The 23,359-nt window shown below is 42.6% G+C and overlaps 2 protein-coding genes across 4 annotated transcripts in view; one reads left to right on the forward strand and one right to left on the reverse strand.

The window, feature by feature from the left end:
- LOC110081141 (vacuolar fusion protein MON1 homolog B) overlaps window positions 1-12,480 on the reverse strand; it is a 34,669-nt gene extending 22,189 nt beyond the window's left edge. The window contains exon 1 of one of the 2 annotated variants that reach the window (XM_072991299.2): window positions 12,423-12,480. The gene's annotated coding sequence lies outside the window, so the exon portion shown is untranslated. Of the gene's footprint in view, window positions 1-6,690; window positions 6,766-12,422 lie in introns of those variants that run through there. The other variant, XM_078386457.1, reaches the window with a different exon arrangement.
- Window positions 12,410-23,359, forward strand: part of PTPN18 (protein tyrosine phosphatase non-receptor type 18) — a 39,030-nt gene continuing 28,080 nt past the window's right edge. For both annotated transcript variants that reach the window (XR_012084071.2, XM_072991301.2), the window contains exons 1-3: window positions 12,410-12,571; window positions 20,785-20,893; window positions 21,995-22,071. Coding sequence is in view for 1 of the 2 variants with exons in the window: in XM_072991301.2 (XP_072847402.2) it covers window positions 12,479-12,571; window positions 20,785-20,893; window positions 21,995-22,071 (279 nt within the window). In the remaining variant the exon portion in view is untranslated. The remainder of the gene's footprint in view (window positions 12,572-20,784; window positions 20,894-21,994; window positions 22,072-23,359) is intronic.

Raw genomic sequence — 23,359 nt, forward strand, 5'->3', positions numbered from 1 at the left:
AATTGAATCACTCAATCAACGAACGCCCGGCGAAAGCAAGGAAAGGGCGGGGTCATCCACAATGTCAACCAATTGGAACGCGCCTTTTCTAACCTTCCACCAACCACAGGCAAGAAATCGCGACGGTCACTGACGGGTTGGTGGTTGTAACCACCGCTCAGCGGAGGGCATTAGAGAGTGACGTCATCCCTTCTCTCTCCGGGGTAGTTTGCGCAGCGCGTGCGACCGGAGCAGTAGGATCTGCTCGGCTGCTGTAGCTCATCCTGCGCTTTCCTGGATAGTCTCCTTCTGCTGCAGTGGGATGAGATCAGAATCCGGAGTGATTGGCTTTTTGAAGCAGGGGGAGATGTGTTAAGAGAGTCTTGGAATCCCTGAAAAATCTGAGCCCGTTTCAGTTGGCACCTGCTTCTGCGGAGGTAGCTGCTGAATTCGACTGTGGCCCATGCCACCTTAGCTCTTTATCTGTCAACCTCTAAGGTGGCAGAAAGACTTATTTGTTGTTGTCCTTGCATTTTTATTGCCGCTTGTATGTGAATGCCACCAGGGCCAGCCCAACAGAGTCCGCTGCCCAAGGAAGAACACCTCATGAGGTAGACAGAAAGACACGCCTCAGTCAGGATGAACAGAACCAAAGACCCACCAAATTACTATCATGAGATAACAAGACTCACTGGAAATGAGAATAGCAGTAAGAGAAGTGGAAGGTTTGGGGAGAGGAGGAAGACCACACAGGAGGCGGATTGACTCAAAAAAAGAAGTCACAGCCTTGAGTTTGCAAGACCTGAGCAGGGCCATTAATGACAGGAGGTCATGAATTCATAGGGTGGAAGGCAGCTTGACTCTACAGGACAACAGCAAGCCACAAGAACATATACTGACATAAAACTTGTTGTCTTAGATGTGCTACAATACTTTGATTTTGGTCTCTCTTGCAGTTCACCCATTGCCACATAAGCCTACAACATTTGCAGGCTTAAAAATGCACTAAACTTGTATGTTTACAGAGGAGTGGAGCAGGCACAGGATTGGGGGGTTGTTAATACACCTACTGGGGTCCTCAGCTTTTATTCTTCAGGAAGTTGCTGGACGTCAGGATGTACCAGAAAATTTACACCTATCTTTCCATTCACTCACTTAGTAAGATATTATATATTTTCCCTTTGGTTAATATATTGTTCTTACATGCCAACAAGTCACATGACTTACGGCCACCCCAATAAGGTTGTCAATGTATGTGAGATTTTCAATGAGTGCTTTACCATTGCCACCCACACTATAATTTTAATGCTCAAGGCAAATACTGTATAGTAATTTTATAGTTTCATGTTTTTGTATCATTTCATGTATTATAATGATTGCCATAGTCACATTAGAATGGCGTTAGTTGGTATACTTTAATTATTAGTAGTACTATTCAACTGTGTGCTTGATGGGTACTCATTTAAACACTATTGAATAGAATATGAAAAATTATTCATTTTATTTGGCCATTAAAACTTTAGATAACAATTTTAATGCTACCTGCAATAGGAGGAAAATAAATTCCTCGTCGTGTAACTGTTGTAGATGTATAATTAATCACCATAGAAACACCCAAAGTTTATCTTGGTATTTTACACAAAAGTCACTGGGTGGCGTAATTGGACTGCATGAATATTCAGTCATGTAACCAATATCCCTAAATCTTGTTTAGCTTGCATAAATACTGTTTTACTACTGTACTGTTTAATACTGAACGAACCCACACAGGGCCTATGACAGGCAACCTCCTGCCGAAAGAGAGCACAATGTCTTGATTTTTCAGATTGCCTAACCACCATGGGACCCACAATTCCATGGGGTTGTGCCTGTCATTTTCATTTAATTTTTAAAGAGGCAAAAAAAGTAACTGCAAATTGTATCCATGCATGTTGGATCCCCTGTCGTGGCATACTCTGTGGGTGATGTCTTGTGTCTCATCCATGTCAGTGATGAGGCAAGGGATTGGGTGTGCTCTTGCTCCCCTTGGGCCACTCCGCCCATGACAGGTCATCTCAACAGGACCTTGCTGGGAAGCTGCCCATGCATTCCTGAATTCAAAAAATGGAGGAATATAAATGAAACAAAACTAAATACAGAAACAAATTTAAAAAAATATAAGGGCAGACATGACAAATTGTGTTTTCTGTTAGAACTGACACATTTTTCACCATTATTCTACATTGGCAGTTTATCTTGTTTATCACATGCTCAAACTGGTGTAAAATTGATTTTATGTGTATTTTTGGAATATGGGCTCCAACTTTATTGAATTAGGACCTATTAGAAATTCATATACTGTAGGTCTTTCATACACTGCTGTACAGAGGGCAGTACATGAAATATCTCTGGTTTCCTAGACTGCCTTTTAATCAGTTTATATCCCCATTTCTGATACACTTATAATCCTCTCTGGGATGGCCTCTTTCAGATCTATTAATAATACAGCAATGTCTTCCAGTTGTCAGTTTATGACCGTTTTCCTGTGTTGCCCTAAAGTAATTCTTCAGGTTGGACATTTGCTGTGTTGTACCAGCAGTCCAAAAAAATACGGAGAAGTGCTCTCTGGTTCTGTCTAATGGTATTTAGTGGCAGTGCCCACGGCTGCCTCAAGAAGTATTTTAAAATGCTGCCTCCAGTGTTCGGCCATATCAGTAAACCAGTTCTAGCAGTTCTTCCATTCTGACACTGGGCCTTTAAACAACTTATAAAAATACAAGGGAGAATGATGCTTCATTTGATACTTAAGAATGTCAAAATAACAATATAAAATTTGAGAAATCCATTCAGAATCTCTCTAAAATGCCTTTAAATGCTTTCTAAAAACTTTTGTGACTCCTTGTTAGATTGTTGTTGATGGATAACATTATTATTATTATTATTATTATTATTATTATTATTATTATTATTATTATTAGTAGTAGTAGTAGTAGTAGTAGTAGTAGTAGTAGTAGTAGTAGTAGTAGTAGTAGTATTAGCATTAGCATTAGCATTAGCATTAGCATTAGCATTAGTATTATTATTAAACACTCTCATTTTCTAAAACAATTAGTTATTCATAACGCTTGCTTCTCAACCAATCCCCTCTGTGAGGCTCCCAAGATGGAAGCCCTGATAGGAGTGCCGTTGCTCCCGAAGAGCACCCACCACACACAGACATCCCCCCCGCCATCCCCACTGCGACGGGAAGAGAAAGGTGTGGAGACCCCTGATTGGGGAGAGGAAAGCGTCGGATCCCTTACCCTAAATAAGGGGGTAGACACCCATGACCTGGAGGAGGTCATGAAAGAGTTAAGAATCACCCGGGAACCGGGGCGAGTTCGGGCGGGAAACCGAGGGGAGGAGATTGAAGCGGGAGTAGGGGATATAAGGGGAAGACCGAGAGATATTCCGGGCGGTTGGGAATGGGTGTGGATGGAGGACCCCTGGACCCATAAGTGGGAACAGGTCCGGGTTCCTCATGAAGAGGCAGAGAAACGCCGGCAGCTCGGATTGAAACCCCGACCCTCTTATTGGGGGGAAACGGAAGCTAAGGAGTGGAGGAGAAAACTCTGAGAAGAAAGAGAAGCTGTCGCCAGAGAACTTGAAAGAAAGAAACAATGGCATATCGCTGAACTGAGGAAGCTGGGGGGTTACCCGGCCCTTGGGGTACAGATGGAGGAGAGGGATCCTCCTGGGATGGCTGGAGTGGCGACGAGGAGACACTGCCCTTGATCTCCCTGGAAGAAGCTTTGGACCCTGGACTGGGGTCTGTGCCGCCTACAACCGGCCCCTGGAATCCAGAGACAATGAATCCTTTTGTAAATAGTTTGTGGACACCGTTGAAGCCAAGTCATGTGTTACAAGAATCCCTGAACCCTTTTGTAGGGGGAAACCCAGTTGATGTTAATGTGGAAATAAATGCAGAACCTTTTGATCTACCTCCAATGCCTCATCCGTTTATGGGGGAGAAAACAGTCCATCCCAACGAACCCTCACACCCTCCAACATTTTCTTTTATTCTTTTATTGTTGGAATCCTCATATTTGACTCAGTGAGTGAATAGAGTGACAAACTAGGACTCAGAAGACCTGAGTTCCAGTCCTCACTCAGCCATGGAAACTTACTGGGGTTGTGAAACTGGTAAAACCTTAAATATCTCACTTACCTTGAAAGCCCTATTAGGGTCACTATACTGTACAGTGTAATTCCAGATTCACAGCATATAACAACATATTCACATATTTTAAAAAATTAAGTATTTTATATTAGGATTTTCTGTTGTACTGTACTATTTAGTCCAGCATTGATAAAATGCATTGAAATATCAAAAGATTTGCTAACTTTTCTCCCATTCACACTCATTGTAGTTACTATTTTATTTAATTTCTAATGACTTCCTTTAAAAACCTTCCCCCAAAACCTTGAATTATTGTTTCCTATGTGTTTACTTTTACATTCCGATATTGCGTCACATCAGTATTTGTCTCAGTTCTAATATTTTTCAGTTCATTTTCTTTTACTATTAATTTTATCTATACCCATTTACTTCCTGTTTATGTTCTCACTTCAAGCTGACTGTACATACATATTATTCTTGTCAACAGCATCATGGTTCTTTAAAACTCCATTTCCCCAATTGTTCACATTTCTCATACCACCACTTTTAACACTTCCCATATTGCTAATGGATGAAGGTGGTTAGTAGTACTGTATTAGTTTTAAAGAGTATTGTTCATGCTGTTGTTTAGTGTGTACAGTATTGGCACTCTTCAATGGATTGATTTTCCATGAGACCATTATAAATTCCTTTTCTGAGATTTCCAGATTCTGGTCACAATGGCTCAATTTAAAATTGTGGCAGGACAAACGCAACACTACCTAATTTTTCAGTACAGACCGTGGTGGTTATTATGTAGTCCAAGGGTAGACAATCTAGTGCTATCAGATGTTTTTTACTAACATTTCCAAAATCCCTTTCTTCTAGCCACGTAGGTTAGGGCTGATGGGAGTTGTAATCCAAAACATCTGGAGGGCACCAATTGATTACTTCCTGATATAGTCAGTATAATGTCTAAGCAAATAAAAATTATGCTTTTTTAACTTGCTGAATAACCACCCATCATTGTCTATAAAATCATATATATATGGTTTATGTGTAAAAGTCGGTATGGTAGGGCCAGATTACTACTAGGATTTTCATTTGGAGTAAGTTAAATCACCTGCAGCTACTGAAAAGGTGCTCGCATGTGACCTGGCATGCAACTGGTACCTTGTTAATTAACTGGAATTAATTGCCACAATTTATGTGATTTACTCACTTGGCAGTATAATCCCAATAGGATTTTGGTTAGCTGTCTAGCAGGTATGTGACACCTGTGTTGTACCCATAGGTCTATAATACTTGCATTTATATCTTTTTTTTTCTCCTGCTGGCATTCTTCCTAATATGGCTTTATTTATTTTTTATTTAAAATATTTTTACCCCACCTTTCTCCTTAAAAAGGACCCAAGGCAGCTTACATTGTAGAAAGAAAATATTTAAAACTAAGAACGATGAGTATAAACAGACAACTTTCATCATTAAAAGGTAATATTAAAGCTAAAGCAATTATGCAAATATTAGAAAGGAACAAACAAGTACCACTCTGAGAGATAGTGAATACAAGTAACATTAAAGTAGTAGTACTCCCTCTCTTCATTTTTAGTAGATGGTATCGTCTACTAATCTAGTTCATTTTGTATTTTGGCTAAAGTACCAGTTTTTCTATTCAGCTGCTTATCAATTTGATTGCAAATGCATAACTGCAAATAGGAAAATATTGAGTCGCTGGATAATGTCTTTTAATTAATTGAATTAGGAGCTGTCTGTCGCAAGTATTAAGAGTAGTTCAGTCTTATTACTCATGATGCTCATAGTACTCATAATACTCATCATGTGAACTGAGATGTTTCTTTTTTAACAGCCTGGTTGTGAACATGAAAGAGCAACTGAGTTCCATTAAGACCTCAATCCTATGCTCATTTAGCTAGCATCAATCTCTATTCAAGTTAGTGGGGTGTTCTGAGCTGTAGTTATTATAGTCTACTACAGGGGGCAGCACTCCTGGCCACTAACTTGTTGATGGTTTGTTTATTCACAATTCCAGTCCTTAGTCAGTCTGGGGGAAGCAGGGGTTGCTGTGGCCACCCATTTCCTTTGAGAGCAAGGGGGTCTCGGTCAAAGGAAGGAGCTCTTTCTCACCTTATTCCTGGCTGTTCTGATTCCCAGGATGCCTACATATGACACACCCATTTTACAAACAGAGTACTGTAATGGCAAAGAAGACACAGCCGAGTATACATAGAGTGCTGCTGTTGAGTCCCCACAACTAGTTCTGACATATCTACGTATCTGAGATTAGAGAAAGGTTTACCAAGGCAGGAGGTATGAGCCCTGGGGTTAAGCCAGAAACCAAGCACTGGAAGTTACAGTGATCAGAATTATGTATTTCTTGGCACTATTCGTATATTATGTTCTTCTATTTACGGACAGTACCTCTGTAGGGACTTTCCATATACAGTCACTGACCCATGATTGAAGAGAAAGAAGAAAACAAAAGACAAATCATATTTCCCAGTGCCAAGATAGCTGGTCTCAGTAAATATATTCCCCGTACAGGTGGCTGAATCAGAGGTCAAGGAAAGACTCACTTGTCATTCATATAGTCATGGTTTGGCAGATCAAACTGAGGAACAACGTGGAAGCTTCCCTGTGGAGTTCTGTAGGCCTCTCGTGTTCTGAAACTAAGATGGAGGAAGTTGTTACTGGAATTCTCAATATCTCTAGAGGTCTCTTTGGAACAGAAAGAGCGAGCTACGTTGCAAAACTGTTCAGCAGTGGTTCCCAAACTTTTTTTACTTGTGACTCCCTTGACTCACTGGCCGCTGCTCCCCCAACATGATACCTTGAGTGAGGGGGGAGAAGGGAGGGGTGAAGTACTGAGTCATACTTCCACAGATTCCACCGGAATACTTCCAAGAATTCTGTGGCATCCCCAGCTAGTTTTGGCAGTGTCCTGGGGTGCTGTGGCACACAAATGGGGAATTATTATACAGGAAACATTAACAAAATGTGTTGTAGGAATTCTTCGGTATAATAAGATGACCTTCTATATGCATCCCGATTCTATGAATGTTTATAAACCGTTTGCCATAGTGGTTCGTGATCGATGAAGACCAGGCAGTTCCAGGTTCAAGACACCATCCATGTCATGTCCCAGCTAACCCTGGGTTGTCCTCTGCTTCACCCCAACCCAGCTGGCTGTTATGAGGACAAAAGTGTGGAATGAATCGTTTAAACTGCTCCGAGCTCCTTGGAGGAAGAGCAACATAAAAATGTCTTGAACGGACTCTCACATCACAGCATCCATGATCATGGAAGTGACTCTTCAGTCGCAGATGCTGTGCATTGTCTCTGACGCATTTTTGGTATCACCTGGCAGGACAAAATTCCAAATAGAGTAGTCCTAGAACGAGCTGGAATTTTTAGCATGTATATATTACTGAAACAGCGCCGTCTACATTAGCTTGGGCATGTTGTGAGAATGGCTGATGGTCGGATTCCAAAGGATCTCCTGTATGGAGAATTAGTGCAGGGAAACCGCCCCAGAGGGAGACCACAGCTGCGATACAAGGATATCTGCAAGCGGGATATGAAGACCTTAGGAATGGACCTCAACAGATGAGAAACCTTGACGTCTGAGCGTTCAGCCTGGAGGCAGGTGATGCATCATGGCCTCTCCTAATTTGAAGAGACACTTGTACAGCAGGCCGAGGCAAAGAGGCAGGCCCGAAACAAGCAAAACCAGGGAGCTGGACAGGAGACATATTGTATTTGTCTTCAATGTAGAAGAGATTGTCACTCTCGAATTGGCCTTCTCAGCCACACTAGACGCTGTTCCAAGACCTCCATACAGAGCATGTTACCATAGTCTCTCGAGACTGAAGGATGCCTACTGTGCATAAGACTGCAACCTTAGCATTTTGGCTCTGCCCATCTTTCTCTTGACAAGTGGGGCAGGGAGTCCAGGTTTGAAATTCAAGTGCCAGCCACTCTCTAAGACTGATACAGAAGCTGCAATCCATCAACATCTAAAAGGTTATACTTCACCAAGTTCTTGCCTCAAGCAGTTACACACACCCTCAAAAGGATTGCTGTGAAAAATATATGAAATTGCTAAAGTTTCCCATGAGTCCAAACATTTAGCAGAATAGCTGAAACCTGGCGCACAAATTATGCACACAGAGAAACATACTTTAATATGAAACACACATACTTTAACTTGGATTCCTGCCTTGAGCATGGGGTTGGACTTGATGGTTTTATAGGCCCTTCCAGAATGATTTTCTATTATTCTATTTTTTTTTAATTCAGAAAGTCCCCCATTCAACCTAATTCCCCCTCATCTTCAGATAACACTGGGAAAGACTCCCTGAACTGGAGAGACATTTGGTATCTGAATAACAGAATAATTTTACATACCGTTTGCCACTAATTATCAGAAACTAGGTTTAGTGGGAGGAAAATGATGACAAACCTACACAGCATCTTAAAAAGCAGAGACATCACCTTGCCAACAAAGGTCCGCATAGTCAAAGCTATGGTTTTTCCAGTAGCGATGTATGGAAGTGAGAGCTGGACCCTAAAGAAGGCTGACTGCCAAAGAATTGATGTTTTTGAATTGTGGTGCTGGAGGAGACTCTTTGGAGTCCCCTGGACTGCAAAGAGAACAAACCTATCCATTTTGAAGGAAATCAACCCTGAGTGCTCACTGGAAGGACAGGTCCTGAAGCTGAGGCTCCAATACTTTGGCCATCTCATGAGAAGAGAAGACTCCCTGGAAAAGACCCTGATGTTGGGAAAGTGTGAAGGCAAGAGGAGAAGGAGACGACAGAGGACGAGATGGCTGGACAGTGTCATCGAAGCAAGTAACATGAATTTGACCCAACTCCAGGAGGCAGTGGAAGACAGGAGAGCCTGGCATGCTCTGGCCCATGGGGTCACGAAAAGTTCTATATGACTTAACAACTAAACAATAACAAGATTTAGTTCCAGTGGTGGATCTCTAGGTACAGTGCAGTGGATTAGTCACCATCAGAGAGCATGACCACTCTCAAAATGGCTGCTTGGGTGGGTGTGGCCCATCACAGAACATCAATTTCAGGGAAGAGAGACTGGGAGCAGGTAGGATTGTTGTATCTCAGAGGATGAAGTTGAAGTTGTAGGAAACTATTCTGCTTCTCAAAGTCTCCAGGTGCATAGGGAAACCTCTGAGCAAGGGATTCTAGCACAGGATAAATTCGATTGATTTCATTTTGTCTGGTGGCTTTAATGTCTGGGTATCCACCTCCTTCCCACTTCCAACTGGCAGCAGGGCTTCCTAACTCAGCACAAAGCATTTGTTTATGTGTGCTCATGTGTAATGGCCAAAATCCTATTGGCAATATACACACGCATACATTGAATTACATAAGCCACAGTAGCAAATTGCTGCTACTTAACAAGATGCCAGCCATGTTTGTTTGTTTGTTTGTTTGTTTTATATCCCGCCTATCTAGTCGGTTAAGACCACATCCTAGCCACATCTCCATTGTGCAGCCGGTTGTGTGGCTGGGAATACAACTGGCACCTCATTAATTAGTGGCAATTCACAGCCACAGTTTTATGCACACATGAATCGCAAATAGGATTCTGGCAGGTTGGGGTGGGTTGTTGTTGTTGTTTAGAAGATAGTGGGGACAACCGACTTTGTTGCACTTTGTTGCACAAGGTCCTGATTTCAAGATTTGGCCCTGGAATTGCACAGAACAAGAAGCTGCTGACCTGGTAAATCTAGAGGCAAGTAACTGCCCAAGAAGCATAATATGAAGCAGATACGGCCTAAGAATTTACTGTATTCTTTTTCCCAGGCTTTCATTGCTTTATTACATCTTATATGTCTTTGATTAAGTGTAAAACTTCTCTTGGGCCTGGAAGAGAGACTTCTTGTGGCCATTACTGAGGCACATTGTGGTGGGAAGCAGGCAAACAGTGCTGCATACAACAACCTTGTTTTCCCACACAAAGATCTTTCTTTGTACTCTACCGAGAGGGGAATGAAGTGAAGGCTATCTAGAGCAGCCTCACAGCTCTAAAAATGTTAACGCTTACAAATTTTCACACTTGAGGTTCATTTTAGGTTAATGTGGTTTGGTGAGAAAGACTTGATTCTGTTGCAGAAAAGAAAGCAGAGGGGTATATTCTTCATGAGAACTGTTTTAATTCCATACGCACACTTCCTTCATGTAAAAATATATATCCTTCCTACTTCCTATGATGGTCTAGGAAGAAAGTCTAAGTTGCCTTGGCATTTTCATTACCAACAAGGATCCTTCTGCAGAGTTTGGAAAAATTACTTATTTGGACTACAACATATAACACGGTCACAGGGAGTTCTAGTATTAAAAGAGTGATTTTTCTACTCCACTCTTTAGTGAGAAAAAAAATATCAATTTTTGTCATTATGCCCACAGTCACCAACATCTTGCTGATTTCTTCAACTGATAGTTTTTGTTATGTTTTTGGTCAACCTGCACTAAGAAGGCTGCTTGGTATTTCATCACATTTGTACTTTGTTCAGGTCTTCCTCAGCGTCATGCTTTTGGCCCAGTGCATCTGTTTTGTACTGGACACCACATATGTGTAAAACTGGTACTTGGAATGAAAAGCTGTTACTCAATCCCCATTGATTCAATGGGCCTACTCTATTTACTACACTAAGCCCCGGGATTTTGGCCACTACTGTCAACCCAGGCTTCCTTTGAAGGTATGACTGCCCATCATAAAGAAGACAACACTGACAGAATTAAAACACTGTCACGAGAGGAAATATAATTTTCTTTGCACGTCTGTCCTCAGCCGAAGTCTTTGATGCAGGACTTCTCAGGCTTTGGTTTTGAACACCAGGAAGCTCCATTCAGCACAACCCATGTGGTGAGAGACTGTGGGAGTTGGACATGCAAAACATCCAGCAGCCCAAAGAGACCTCTTCTTTAAGGTCTCATGAGACGTAGGTCAAGATATAGGCAAGGATAAAACAACAGAAAGAAAGATGCTGACTAATACTGTACTAAGTATCCTCTTTAAGGGATTCCAGGTTGTGCCTCTCAGATTGCACAGCACCCACTAGAGCCGAATCAGATCTGGAGCTGGCGGGGGGGGGGGGGAAGCTCTTGGCATACTTCCACAGGAGTGGAGTCTTTGCAACCAATTAAAGCTTGTTGATAATTATAATCTTAGAACGGCAGAGCTGGAAGGGACTCTATGGATTACTGATTCCATGCCCTGTCAAGGAGGCACAGTGGGGAATCGAAGCCAGATACCTAAACCACAGCAGGTAAATTTCTATCTTGCATTTCTTTCTCATGAGCTCAAGGCATTACATGTGGCTCTTCTCTACTTTTATCCTCATAACAACCCTGTGAGGCAGGTCAAGCTAAAGCAAAGCAAAGCGTGCTGCTTATATACCGCCCCATAGCGCTTCAAGCACTCTCTGGGCGGTTTACAAGTCATTATGCAGGCTACACATTGCCCTCCCCAGAAAGCTGGGTACTCATTTTACTGACCTCGGAAGGATAGAAGGCTGAGTCAACCTTGAGCGGGCTACCTGGGATTGAACCCCAGGTCGTGAGCACAGTTTTGGCTGAAGTACAGTGGTTTAACCACTGTGCCACGAGGCACAGTGGTGAGGGTGACTGGCCTTCTGTCACCCACTGAGTTTACGGCTGAATTGGAACTCTGACCTCACTCTCGTAGGTCCCCATCTAACATTGTTAGATATACAGTATTATGCCACAGGACTCTTCAGGGACTTATTTCTCAGACAAGTAAGTAAAGGGCTTACATTCTGAAGTCCAGTTGCCCCAAGGGTTTGGCAGCAGAAAACTTGGATGATGCTGTGTAACCATGGTTCCCAAACATGGGTAACCCAGGTGTCCTTAGACTGCAATTCCCAGAAGCCTTCACCACCAGCTGTGTTGGCTGGGGTTTCTGGGAATTGCAGTCCATTCCCAGAAACCCCAGCCAACACAGCTGGTGGTGAAGGCTTCTGGGAATTGCAGTCCAAGAACACCTGGGTTACCCAAAGTTGGGAACCACTGCTGTATAATAACCCAGAGCCAGAGAGGTTTTGACAGGGAAGCTGGGTTTGGCTTCTGCTGATGCCACCTGGGTTGTTCCTCTCTCTGATCAGCTGCCCAGTGTTCACACCCTGATCACAGTGCCTTCAGAAAAGCCACATTCCCTTTCCAAGAGAGAGGGCAAAGTGCCAGACAGGTCCAGGCCCATCCCACGCCAGCCACAGCAGGAGAGGCGTGGTCATGCTAGGGCTTCAACTTCCTCTTACCATTTTATGCTCTTCGGTTCCAAGCCTGTATCGGTCCCTCTCCTGTAAGCAGAAGGATGAATCGTTGTGCAGAAAATGTGAAAGGCTTCCTAGCCCAAGTGGAGATTAAAGCAGGAGCTGCGAAGGCACAGCTGGCTGAGGAGTTCCAGGTGAGTCCACCTGTTCATCAGGTAAAAGAGAGGGTGGGCTCAAGGTAGCACTAGTCCTGATTCTTTCCTCGTCGGTATCGGTCAGAACCTCTTTTTCCTTGTTGGCCACAACCAGGGATTCTTCCTACCGCCAGGGATTCTGGACCAGTGCTGCAAAAAACCCTCCTCACTTTTCGCCTCCCTCTCTGCCAAGCCTCCTGCAGTTATGCTGGCGCCATTATAGGCAGAAATTCAACAGGTGCATCTCAATGCCACAAAACAGCTATGCATGTTAAATTTCCATTTGCTCTGCATTTGTACAAATGTGGGAGACCGGTCAAGGAAGGAGGGGGAGGAGAAACAGAGGCATTAACATACCTGATTAGTATCTCTGAACATCTCATATAATAATGCTTTGGCTTGTGTTTTGCCATGTGTCGGCAGGAGCCAGTCAAGTCGCTAACATGCCCTGCAGTGAAACTTACTGTTGTGTCTCATCATTTTTGCTTTGCCTCCATTCTGGTCCAATGCTGCTACTCAGCTAGGACTCCTGGATTTGTGAGGAAAAAAATGAGGGTGGCCATTTGAAAAAGAGGACTCAGGACCAAAGCTTTAATAGCTTTATAAAAGAGGTGATTTGAGCAGTCATTCTGTTTCCATATGTCTGACAAAGTGAAGGTGTCCACGAAAACCTAATACAGTATTAAATATAATAGCCTTTAATGTGCCACATTTTTTTCTTGTTTTGTTTTGTTTCTTGGGATTCGAACAGGTGTATCTTGTCTTGGAAGCTACACTTACTGAAAAAAAAATGTTTTGCACAGCTGCTGTAAGTGGAAGCCCCTGGGCTCTTTTTCTTGAGGTCCCCCTGGGCAGAAAAAAGATAAGTTTAACATACTGTATTGTACTTGCTAGAAAGCCACAGGACATGTGGTCAAGGTCTTAGCAGCTGTAATGCACTTCCCCATGTCGCTTCGATGATGATGATGACAATGACGACAACAACAACGACAACAACAACAACAACAACTGTGGGCCATCAAGTCAGTTTTTACTTAAGGTGACCCTTTCCAAGTTTTCCAGGTAGATAATACAGTACTCAGAAGTGGTTTGCTATTCCCTTCTTCTGGGGGCACCCTGAGACTATGCAGCTTGCCCAAGGCCACGCAGGCTGGCCTTTCTCCCTGGAGGCATAGTGAGGAATCATATCCCCAACTTCTGGCTCCTATTCCCTACCCTTGGCCATCGGCCATGCTGTCTGAAGCCAGCAGGAACTCACGAGCTCTCCCTGAATTCCATTTAATCCAATTCTGAAGTCATAATACAAGGGATGGACCTGTTGAAGCAAATGGAGGGTACTAGATGGCCTGTGCCAGCCTTATAAGGTTCTTGTAAGAAGAAAGAAAAGTAAAATACTTCTGATACGCTTAAAAACATTGTACAGCATATAGGTGCAAATTGTTTTGTTGTTAGCTCTATCCTCTGGACGTTTTGGGGCCCTATGGGTCATCAAGGCCTGTCAAGGAGGCACAGTGGGGAGTTGAACTTCCAACCTCTGGCTCCACAGCTAGATATTTAAACCACTGAGATATCCAGCAGATGATTCATCTCATGTGCACATAAACACCTAGTAGGATTTGGGCAGTAAATAACTCTTCCACCCCCACCCCACCCCCCAAGCTGTACATCACGGGTTGAACGACGACATTTGCCTCTTTGTCAACAGGATCCACTCCTTGAATCACAGTACTCTTTTTGGATTACTAGGATGTCTGGGGATTCTACAGGTGATCGTGTTTTTCACCTTTCCAAACAATAGTTCTGTCAGGTGGGTCAGGCTGACAGAGACAAAACATGACTGGTCACTTAGTAAACTTTGTAGTTTGAAACATCCGTGTATCAGGAATTCTGATTTCAAGAGCCAGCAATTGTGAATGAAAGAGGCTGATGATTTAAATAGAAAAAGAAAGTGGGAGGTTGTGGGCACAAGGGGAAAACTTCCAATTTTTTAAAAGCTGTGGAATCCAGATTCCTTCAAGCAGCAATTAACCCCATCGATCCAGCTATAGCCATTAAACTCCATTTCCCACCCAGATTCCTACACTAACTATTGATGATCTCTTACATGTTGAAGCAGGCACACATGCCTAATGACACTGTTTACTCTCATTATCGCCAGCAGAATAGCTCTGAGCTGTTGTATAACTCACTTCATTTCCTCTTATACACCACTTAAATTGTAACACAGGCAGAGAGAGATTGATAGAGAGTGCAGCCAATTGGTCAGGAAGTTTGTCCAAGAATTTAAACATGTCTGCCATGACAAGACTGCAGTGCAGGAACTGAGAGTTTGGTTTTGCTCGGCATGTTGTCCTATCTTGCATTGACTGTTCAGTAATGGTCCTCAGCGGGGCATATTAAAAACAAACACAGTTCAAGGAAAGATTTCTAAAATAGGGTTGATGACTCAAGCTTGCCCTGCAAGGAAGATACTGTATATTGTTTTCCTTGTAAGTATTTCCCATTATTGTTTTATGAATTCCACCAAATCATGCCCTAATCATTGGAAAACACATACACAAAAGTACTGGAGTTGCCTTAGCTTTTGGATGCAGCCCTTTGAAACTGGGAATGTTTACCTGTGCACACATCTCCCTATGTAAAGGAATCATGCTGATGCATCTTGCTAAGAAAACAAGAAAGCTTGTGTTTTTCTAGAGAAATGCACTTGGGATAGGAGAGGTGGTACAAGGCCTAGTTCTAGCGAATAAAAAGTTGGAGATGTCAAGGGCCATAGTTGCTGCTATCATCTCTAGAGAACAAAGGCAAGATGTCCCCTCTCCAATGGGGGGGCACCAGCAATCCTAAGACACAGGTCAGCATATTCAAAGGAGGTAAAGGACCATCTAGGAAAGCAGAGGAGGTCCTCTCTCTCAACTTTTACATAAGCGAGGGCATGCATCTTCAGTACAAGCTGAGCTGAACACTTTCAAGGGATGACTTCTGTAGACTTGGAAACCAGGAGATTCTAAATTCTGGCAGGCTGCACCCATGATATAGAAGGTGAGGCAATATTAGGCAATAAACAGACAAATAGGGTCAAACTGTACATTACAGGTAGCATACCATTTGAACCATGAATTGCTTAAGTAGTGAAAGTTGTGTGATTGTCATGCTGTGAGATTTCTGTTCCTCCTATAGTTACAAATCAGCTTTCTTTCCTTTCTGGATGGTCATCAGGTGCTAAATACCAGGCTTCATATGCAAGTATATAATTGCTGAAACACTAAGGTCTGTCAGAATCACACTTTTGGAACACTAATGTTTCAGCTGCTACTAATGTCCTTAACTTGGACAAGACAGTTTCCTGTGTATGTTCCATGAGAGGCCAGTGTTCGTGAATTCCCCTCTTGGATGCACACCTTAATGTGATGAGGGGGACTGAGTGTGTCAGAGAAGTCGAGTGAAAACGTGTCAGGTGGCTAGACTCCATTATAAGTCTGAACTCCTAGCAGAGTCATCCTAGGCAAAGCTGGATCAGTAGATTAAGATTATTCCACCCTCTGCAGAACTGTCAATCCCATCAGCAGAAGAGAATGGCTATTTCCAGTGGCGATGGGATGGAGAAACTTCTGGAGGGCAGCTACTCGGCAGCAGTAGTGGAAAGTAACACCAGCAGAGGATCTTTCACAGACAATGGCAGTGACACTCAAGCTACTTCTTTTTAATACTGTGCAAAAGAAGGCAATGGCAAACCACTGAAAATTCTATGATGAGACAATCCAAAATGAAGTGAGCGATAGTGCTAGAGGATGAGACTCCCAAGTACTGTATATTAAATATGGGAAAGAGAGAAACAGATACAGTTCTGCATAAAATGTTCTGGGCGGGTGTTTTATGTTTAATGGGGGAGAATGTGAGCAAGGGAGATTAGGTAGAGTTCTGTTACAAGAAACAGATGAGAGGTATGACCTGAGTGTAGCTGAGGAAGGCAGTAATGCTGGAAGAATGAAGTTCATAGGACAAGCATGTAAAGGGAAATAAGGGCGAGGAAAAAAAACAGTACAGTTCCCCAAATTCTCCTAGGAATTTTGTGAGTTGTAGCAAACAAAAAGTAACTTGTCTGAGCTGAGAAAGAAGAGTGAAATGAGAAAGTGGAGAACTTTGGTGATGAGATAGTGGAGGGATATGAAAGGTGTGTGTGTTATGGTTCAAGTACATAACAGGAGAAGCAAATAGCTTTGCCAGAAGGCTGACATGGTAAACTGTTACACATAGACCAGGATTGGCCTCCAGATGTTGTTCGATTCCAGCTCCCATTATCTCTAGCCAGCATTGCCAGTTTGGTCAAGAAGGATGGGAGCTGCAGTGCTAGAACTTCTGTAAGTCCAAAGGCTTCCAATGCTGACACAGAAAGTTTGGTTGATTTAACATCCCTTAGCAAACAAATGTGATTTTGTACAATGAGTTAATTACATTTACATTGACACCACCCAAAAATGATCCATACAGACATTTTAAAAAGGTGATTCTGCCTGAAGCAAGGAATACAGAAACATGGCTGCATGGTTATGTGGCAAACATGTAAATTACAAAGCCAAATTCATGGGCTGTTTTGCCTTCCTGCTACTTCTCAGCCATAGTTGAGTAAAACAAGGGAAGTGAAGGCTCAGTCTAAATGCACTCATATGACATTCCCTATTGATGTGATATTATAACAGTACTATATAATATAATGGTATCATTCTGTATATATTAAACAGTATAGCATGAACACAAGGAAGGCCCACCAACCACAACAGATCGTATGGTATGATATGTTGATTTAGTTTATCTCTTTCTTCCTCTCATGCTTTTTTTAAAAAGAGCCAAGCCCAACACAAATGATATACAGTATTCATTTAGAAAGAAAAAGAAATTAGATAAGGAACTTGAACATGCAAATAATGTCATTCTGAAAGAATATACAAGGGTTTACATATAAAAAAGACCTGAGGCAGCTTCTTCTCCTGTGATTCAAGCCCATTTCCCTGAGTGCAGGTGTCCCTCTTGATCTTGGCTACCTAGAGGCAGCTGAAAAGGTATGAGCTCAAAAGCCCTGCCTTGTCTCCAACCATGCAGGAGCTTCAGCTCCACCAGGATACTGATCTATGTGTCTTTGACGAGGGCATAATCAAAGATCTTTTCTCTGAGCAGAGCCTCCTCCTTCAAGTGGCCTCTTCCTCCAAACCAGTTCCCTCCTCGCTGGTCTCCTCTGAGTTCCTGTAATTCTCTGCCCATTGCAGCTCCTCTTCCACCTTTATTCCTGCCAACTGGGCACAGCTCTGCCCCTGCCCCATGGCCCAGGTGCTCCTCATCAACTAGCATCCCCTTCATAGGTCTCAGTGCCCGCCCAAGGCCTGACAGGAAGTGACCTCAACAAACCCTTCAGGGTGCGAGTGGACAACCCGCCAGGGGCACCAGAAGTGACACTCCACTCACAGAACGCATAACTTTATATAGTTGTTGTTGTTTAGTCGTTTAGTCGTGTCTGACTCTTTGTGACCCCATGGACCAGAGCATGTCAGGCCCTCCTATCTTCCACTGCCTCCTGGAGTTGGGTTAAATTCATGTTGGTCGCTTCGATGACACTGCTCAACCATCTCGTCCACTGTCGTCCCCTTCTCCTCCTGCCTTCACACTTTCCCAACATTAAGGTCTTTTCCAGGGAGTCCTCTCTTCTCATGAGATGGCCAAAGTACTGGAGCCTCAGCTTCAGGATCTGTCCTTCCAGTGAGCACTCAGGCTTGATTTCCTTTAGAATGGGTAGGTTTGTTCTCCTTGCAGTCCAGGGGACTCTCAAGAGTCTCCTCCAATACCACAATTCAAAGGCATCAATTCTTCGGCGGTCTGCTTTCTTTATGGTCCAGCTCTCACTACCGTACATCACTACAGGGAAAACCATAGCTTTGACTATTCGGACTTTTGTTGGCAAGGTGATGTCTCTGCTTTTTAAGATGCTGTCAAGGTTTGTCATCGCTTTCCTCCCAAGAAGCAGGCGTCTTTTAATTTTGGGGCTGTTGTCACCATCTGCAGTGATGATGGAGCCCAAGAAAGTAAAATCTGTCACTTTATATAGTACCTCTTCATAAAACCAAAAGTAAAAATTAAGAAACCTATAACTGTTCACATCATTGTCATCTGTGTCAGATTAGAATATCACACCAATGATTGGCATGGGGCTGGGGCTGGTGGGAAATATATCTTGAGAAAAATTTCAAGATATCAATGGACGGCTATCTGTCAAGGCTACTGTAGTCACTCCTTCAGTCACACTTTTTTTCCCTAGAATTCATCATAAGCCCCTAACTCGATAAAGCTTCAACATTTTCAAATGCTAATCTTTTAGCTCCTACCTTGGCGGTCATTATTTTCCATCCTGCCTACCATAGCTCTAAATTACATTAATCTAAAATTGCACGATACCAACCAAACTCTTCTAGGGAGCAGCTTGTCTATACTACATAACTCTGTTCCTGACCTCACATAACCCTGGGTGGAGATTGCAGTCCCAGGTACAAAAATACACCTGGTGTACCAACCAGTACTTGGAGAAGAAAGGCATAGCAGATGGGGCTCCAGCTTTTGTTATATAGAATGTATGCGGTACAGATATATTGACTAGAGATGGAAGAATTTCACAAGCCCTACTGTGTATCTAGCTATGGCCCACAATGTTATAAATACGGTAATCTGGAAGAGACCACTGTCCTAGCAAGCTGCTTCTGTTTTGCAGTCAGTCTTCATAATTAACAGAAGTATATATGTTCTCCTGTTTTATAATAAATCAAAGGGCTGTAAAAAATAGAAGATTTGTGGCAGATTTAAATAATGATAACAATCATTTTTACTATCTCTTGCAATTTCAAGGTGTGCTTCAGTACTCATGCTTTCTGTTAGATAGAAAGGTTATATAAGCTTCTACATTGTCTTGTGGTTTAGGAAGAACTGAATGAAAGGGCCAGGAAGGGCCTGAATTAGTCATTGTAGACCCAGGAGCGAGAGAGAAAGAAGAGGCCAACAGGAAAAGTGAGACTTCATTGACACTCTGAAGGCACCTCAATACGAACCTAGCTGTCACCCAGAAATCTCTCTGGCCTCAAGCAGTCCGTGACTCTGTCATGGTCACACAAGGACACTGTCCGCTTCCCCAGTGCTATTCTGCCCTCAACACACATTGTTTAGTATATTTTTAGTCAGACAGCTAAACCCACATTCACCCCATGCCTTTCAGATGAATACAATGAGATGGAAACCAGTGATAAAGAATATTAGTCAGCATAGTTTGTGAAATATGTCAAAATGCCTTCTCCCTCAATATACGTGGCACACACCTATTAAGAAACCTTAGATCATACCAACTGTACCTGTTCTACAGCATGTTGCTGTAAAATTCTTACCTCCCCCAGCCCATGTAGGTGAAACAGATAGGTATAAAACTGACTGGCCCTGATAGCCACCAATGGAGTCTTTCCATCTCTGAGCTACTAGATTCTTTTAGACCCAGTTCGCTTCAGATATGTGAGATTACAACTCCCATCAGTCACAACCAGCACACTAATGGCCAGGGATGATAGGGGTTATCTTTTAAGATATCTGGATTGCACCATGGGGAATCCAGATATGCCTTGGATGTTTTTCTGGTTTCTTGAGTACAGCTTATGTTTGAATGATTCCATAGGTGGGCAAAAGGCCCAGTGGTATGGACTTTATTAAGCTTGGTTCCCTTAATTTACAGCACTGAGATGTGTGAGTGAAGGATTCTAGAATGTTGTCCATATCCAAGCAACCTGTATATCCATTTCCTGGGTATCAAATGCAGATTTAGTGACAGAATATACCATGAAAAGCTTTGTGACAGAAATGCATTTGTTAAGGAATGTTAGGAGGCATACTTTAAACACACTGCTGTCCCAGAGGGACACATATTTGTCAATGAGGAGAAAAGCGCTTTTGCATTCAGCTCTAAGAGACTGGAAGCTCTAAGAGACCAGCTTTAACACCCGGGAGAAGGGAACTGACTTGGGTAACGGACCTTCCCATGGCTAGAAAGTTTACCACAACTTGGACTTTATAGGTTCACCTAAGTGTTGTCCCACCCTTCAACCATTGATTCAATGGGTCTACTCTTTGCTGGAGCCAGCGATAGACTTTGGACATAAGATTTTAAAACAAGAGTTTCTGTCTCTTGGCAGGAAATCAAGGCCCGAGCGGTAGCGTTCCGACAACAGCAAGGCGTTTCGACAGAGGCTGGGGCCCACAAGGAGAATCTCAAGAAGAACCGTTACAAAGACATCTTGCCCTGTGAGTTGGCACTCCGGTGTGGGGAAAGAAAGGGAGGTGGCTTTCTTTCGGGGGGGGGGGGCTTAATCTTGACCTTGCTGGTTTGAAAGGTCTGTCCTTCTTAACACCAATGGTCTCCCCAGGAACAAGCTGCCCTGCCACTTTTCCCTGCTTTGGGCACTCTGCCCTGCAGTCTGTCAGCCTGAAGGCAGCAAAATGTCCGCTTTTGGACTGCCATATCTCAGTGGTTGGTCCTGACTCTCATGTTTGCCAGGTGGTTCGTTTTTAGGCATAATAATAATAATAATAATAATAATAATAATAATAATAATAATAATAATAATAATAATAATAATAATAATAATAATAATAATAATAATAATAATAATAATAATAATAATAATAATAATGTGCCATTAAGTAAATTCTGACTGGTTGTTGTGGGTTTTTCGGGCTCTTTGGCCATGTTCTGAAGGTTGTTCTTCCTAACATTTCGCCAGTCTCCTTCTTAACACCAATGGTCTCCCCCAGGAACAAGAGTTCCCCCAGGAGCACAGAGTGCTGTCCTCTGAAGATGCCGGCCACAGAGACATTGTGTCATGCTAAAAAGAAATAGTAATTTTTTTTTTTTTTTGCAAACTCAGAGGAAAAAAAAGCTATGTTTTGAAATCCCTGGAAGTACATAGAATCAGTCTTGCTTCTTGGCCGAATGCAAAACAAATGGAGGCTCTAATAGCAATGACTTCCCACTGGGGACATGTTTCCCAGGCTATTTTACGACTGAGAACATATTGGATGAAGTGCCAAATTATTAGTGAGTCACCTATGAAAGGATGCAAGACCAAGGCAAAAACAAGCCAGGGATATTCAAACTGTTAACTAGCTCAACTAACTAGTGACGACGGGTGTTGCCTGGTTGTTCTGGATTCTGCAGCTCTTGTGCTTGTTAAAGAGGCGTAAATTGTTTTTACGATATTTCCTCCAGTTTCTTATAAGAGGTGGACCAAATCCTTGAAAGTTATTCCCCTGAGCCCAACCCAGGGTAATTTGTCCCATTTTCTCCCCTGAGCTCTCTCTTTGTGTCTTCAGTGAAAATAACTCCCAATTGTGTCCCTGTTTCAGATGACCAGACCAGAGTTGTCTTAAACTTACTGACAGAGGAAGGCCAAGGCGATTATATCAATGCCAACTTCATTCAGGTATTTCCCCGTGTGATTCTTTATGCAGATCTTGCTATACTATCAACTAGCATTCATAGTTTTGGGCCACTCCATGCCAGGGGTGCATGGAGTATGTGTCCATTTCCATCATGTGAAAGACGCAACTTGTTTTGAAAGCATCCAGGCAGCCATGCCGCTAGAGCCGTGCTTCCAAATTCCTGACAAGCAAAGAGGCATTTTCTCTCGGAAAGCCACACAAACTGGAAGTGTCTCATGGCTGGGAAGAGGCAAGGCTAGGCGATGGTCTCCGTCCCACCCCATCCCTACTGCAGTGGAGGCGGGGGGAGTCCTCCCTTTGGCCCACATGGTAACCTTTTTCTGCTTATGTTTAGGAAGGAAGGAAGGATTTTTGTCAAGATTGCAGAGATGGAGGCAAAGTTTTAAACCAACCCATAATGCAGTTCTGATAGAAATCCCCATGTCTAGGATTCAATTTTAAATTTTAAATATTTTTTTTTTAATTGCTGATGGTTGTTGTGGGTTTTTCAGGCTCTTTGGCCGTATTTTTAAAATTGCATTTATGTAGCCATGTAAGCCATCTTATTACTTTCAGATTCTATGTCAGATCCTATATTTAGAAACAAAATTGTTCCTCTCCTCAAAGAGCTCATTTAAATCTTAGGTGTCCAAGAATATGCATATTACAGTAGCAAACAAGATGTGCAAGTATTCTCATTTAACACTGACCATTCTAGTTACAAATTAGGTCAATTCAGTGCAAAATAATAATAATAGGTGAATGATCCAAAATCCTCTGATTGATGCGTGCATCTGAGGGCTCAATCACATGGGAGAAAAGAACTGCAATTATAATTAATATTTTCATCCTTCTGTTGTACTGATACATTTTTTCCAGTGGTCACGTGGGGTATATAGCCGCCTAGAGTGGTCCTAACCGACTAGATAGGCGGGATATAAATCGAATAAATAAATAAATAAATAAAATATATCAACAGGACTTTTTCCACTATTTTGAACTGTGCCACTACATTTGTTTCTATTGAACTGTTATAGCAAGCTACACTGTTCTTTAATTTTATATGGATTCATTTTCTCTGCTGTTTCTTGGGGCAATCACCCCCCTGTCCTTTAAAAAAATTACAAACGTGATTTATTAATAGAGCAGTATAAGCCTTCTCTCCTCCTCCCCTTTTTCCTTCCCTCCTTTATTCACTCATCTCTTTTTCCTTATTTCCCAGCATCTCTCTCGCTCTCACTTCTTGGCTTTCATTTTTCTTTTCCTTTTGCACAGCATCAGGAAGAGGAA

The sequence above is a fragment of the Pogona vitticeps genome, chromosome 2 (assembly GCF_051106095.1).
Source record: "Pogona vitticeps strain Pit_001003342236 chromosome 2, PviZW2.1, whole genome shotgun sequence".
Lineage (NCBI taxonomy): Eukaryota > Metazoa > Chordata > Lepidosauria > Squamata > Agamidae > Pogona > Pogona vitticeps.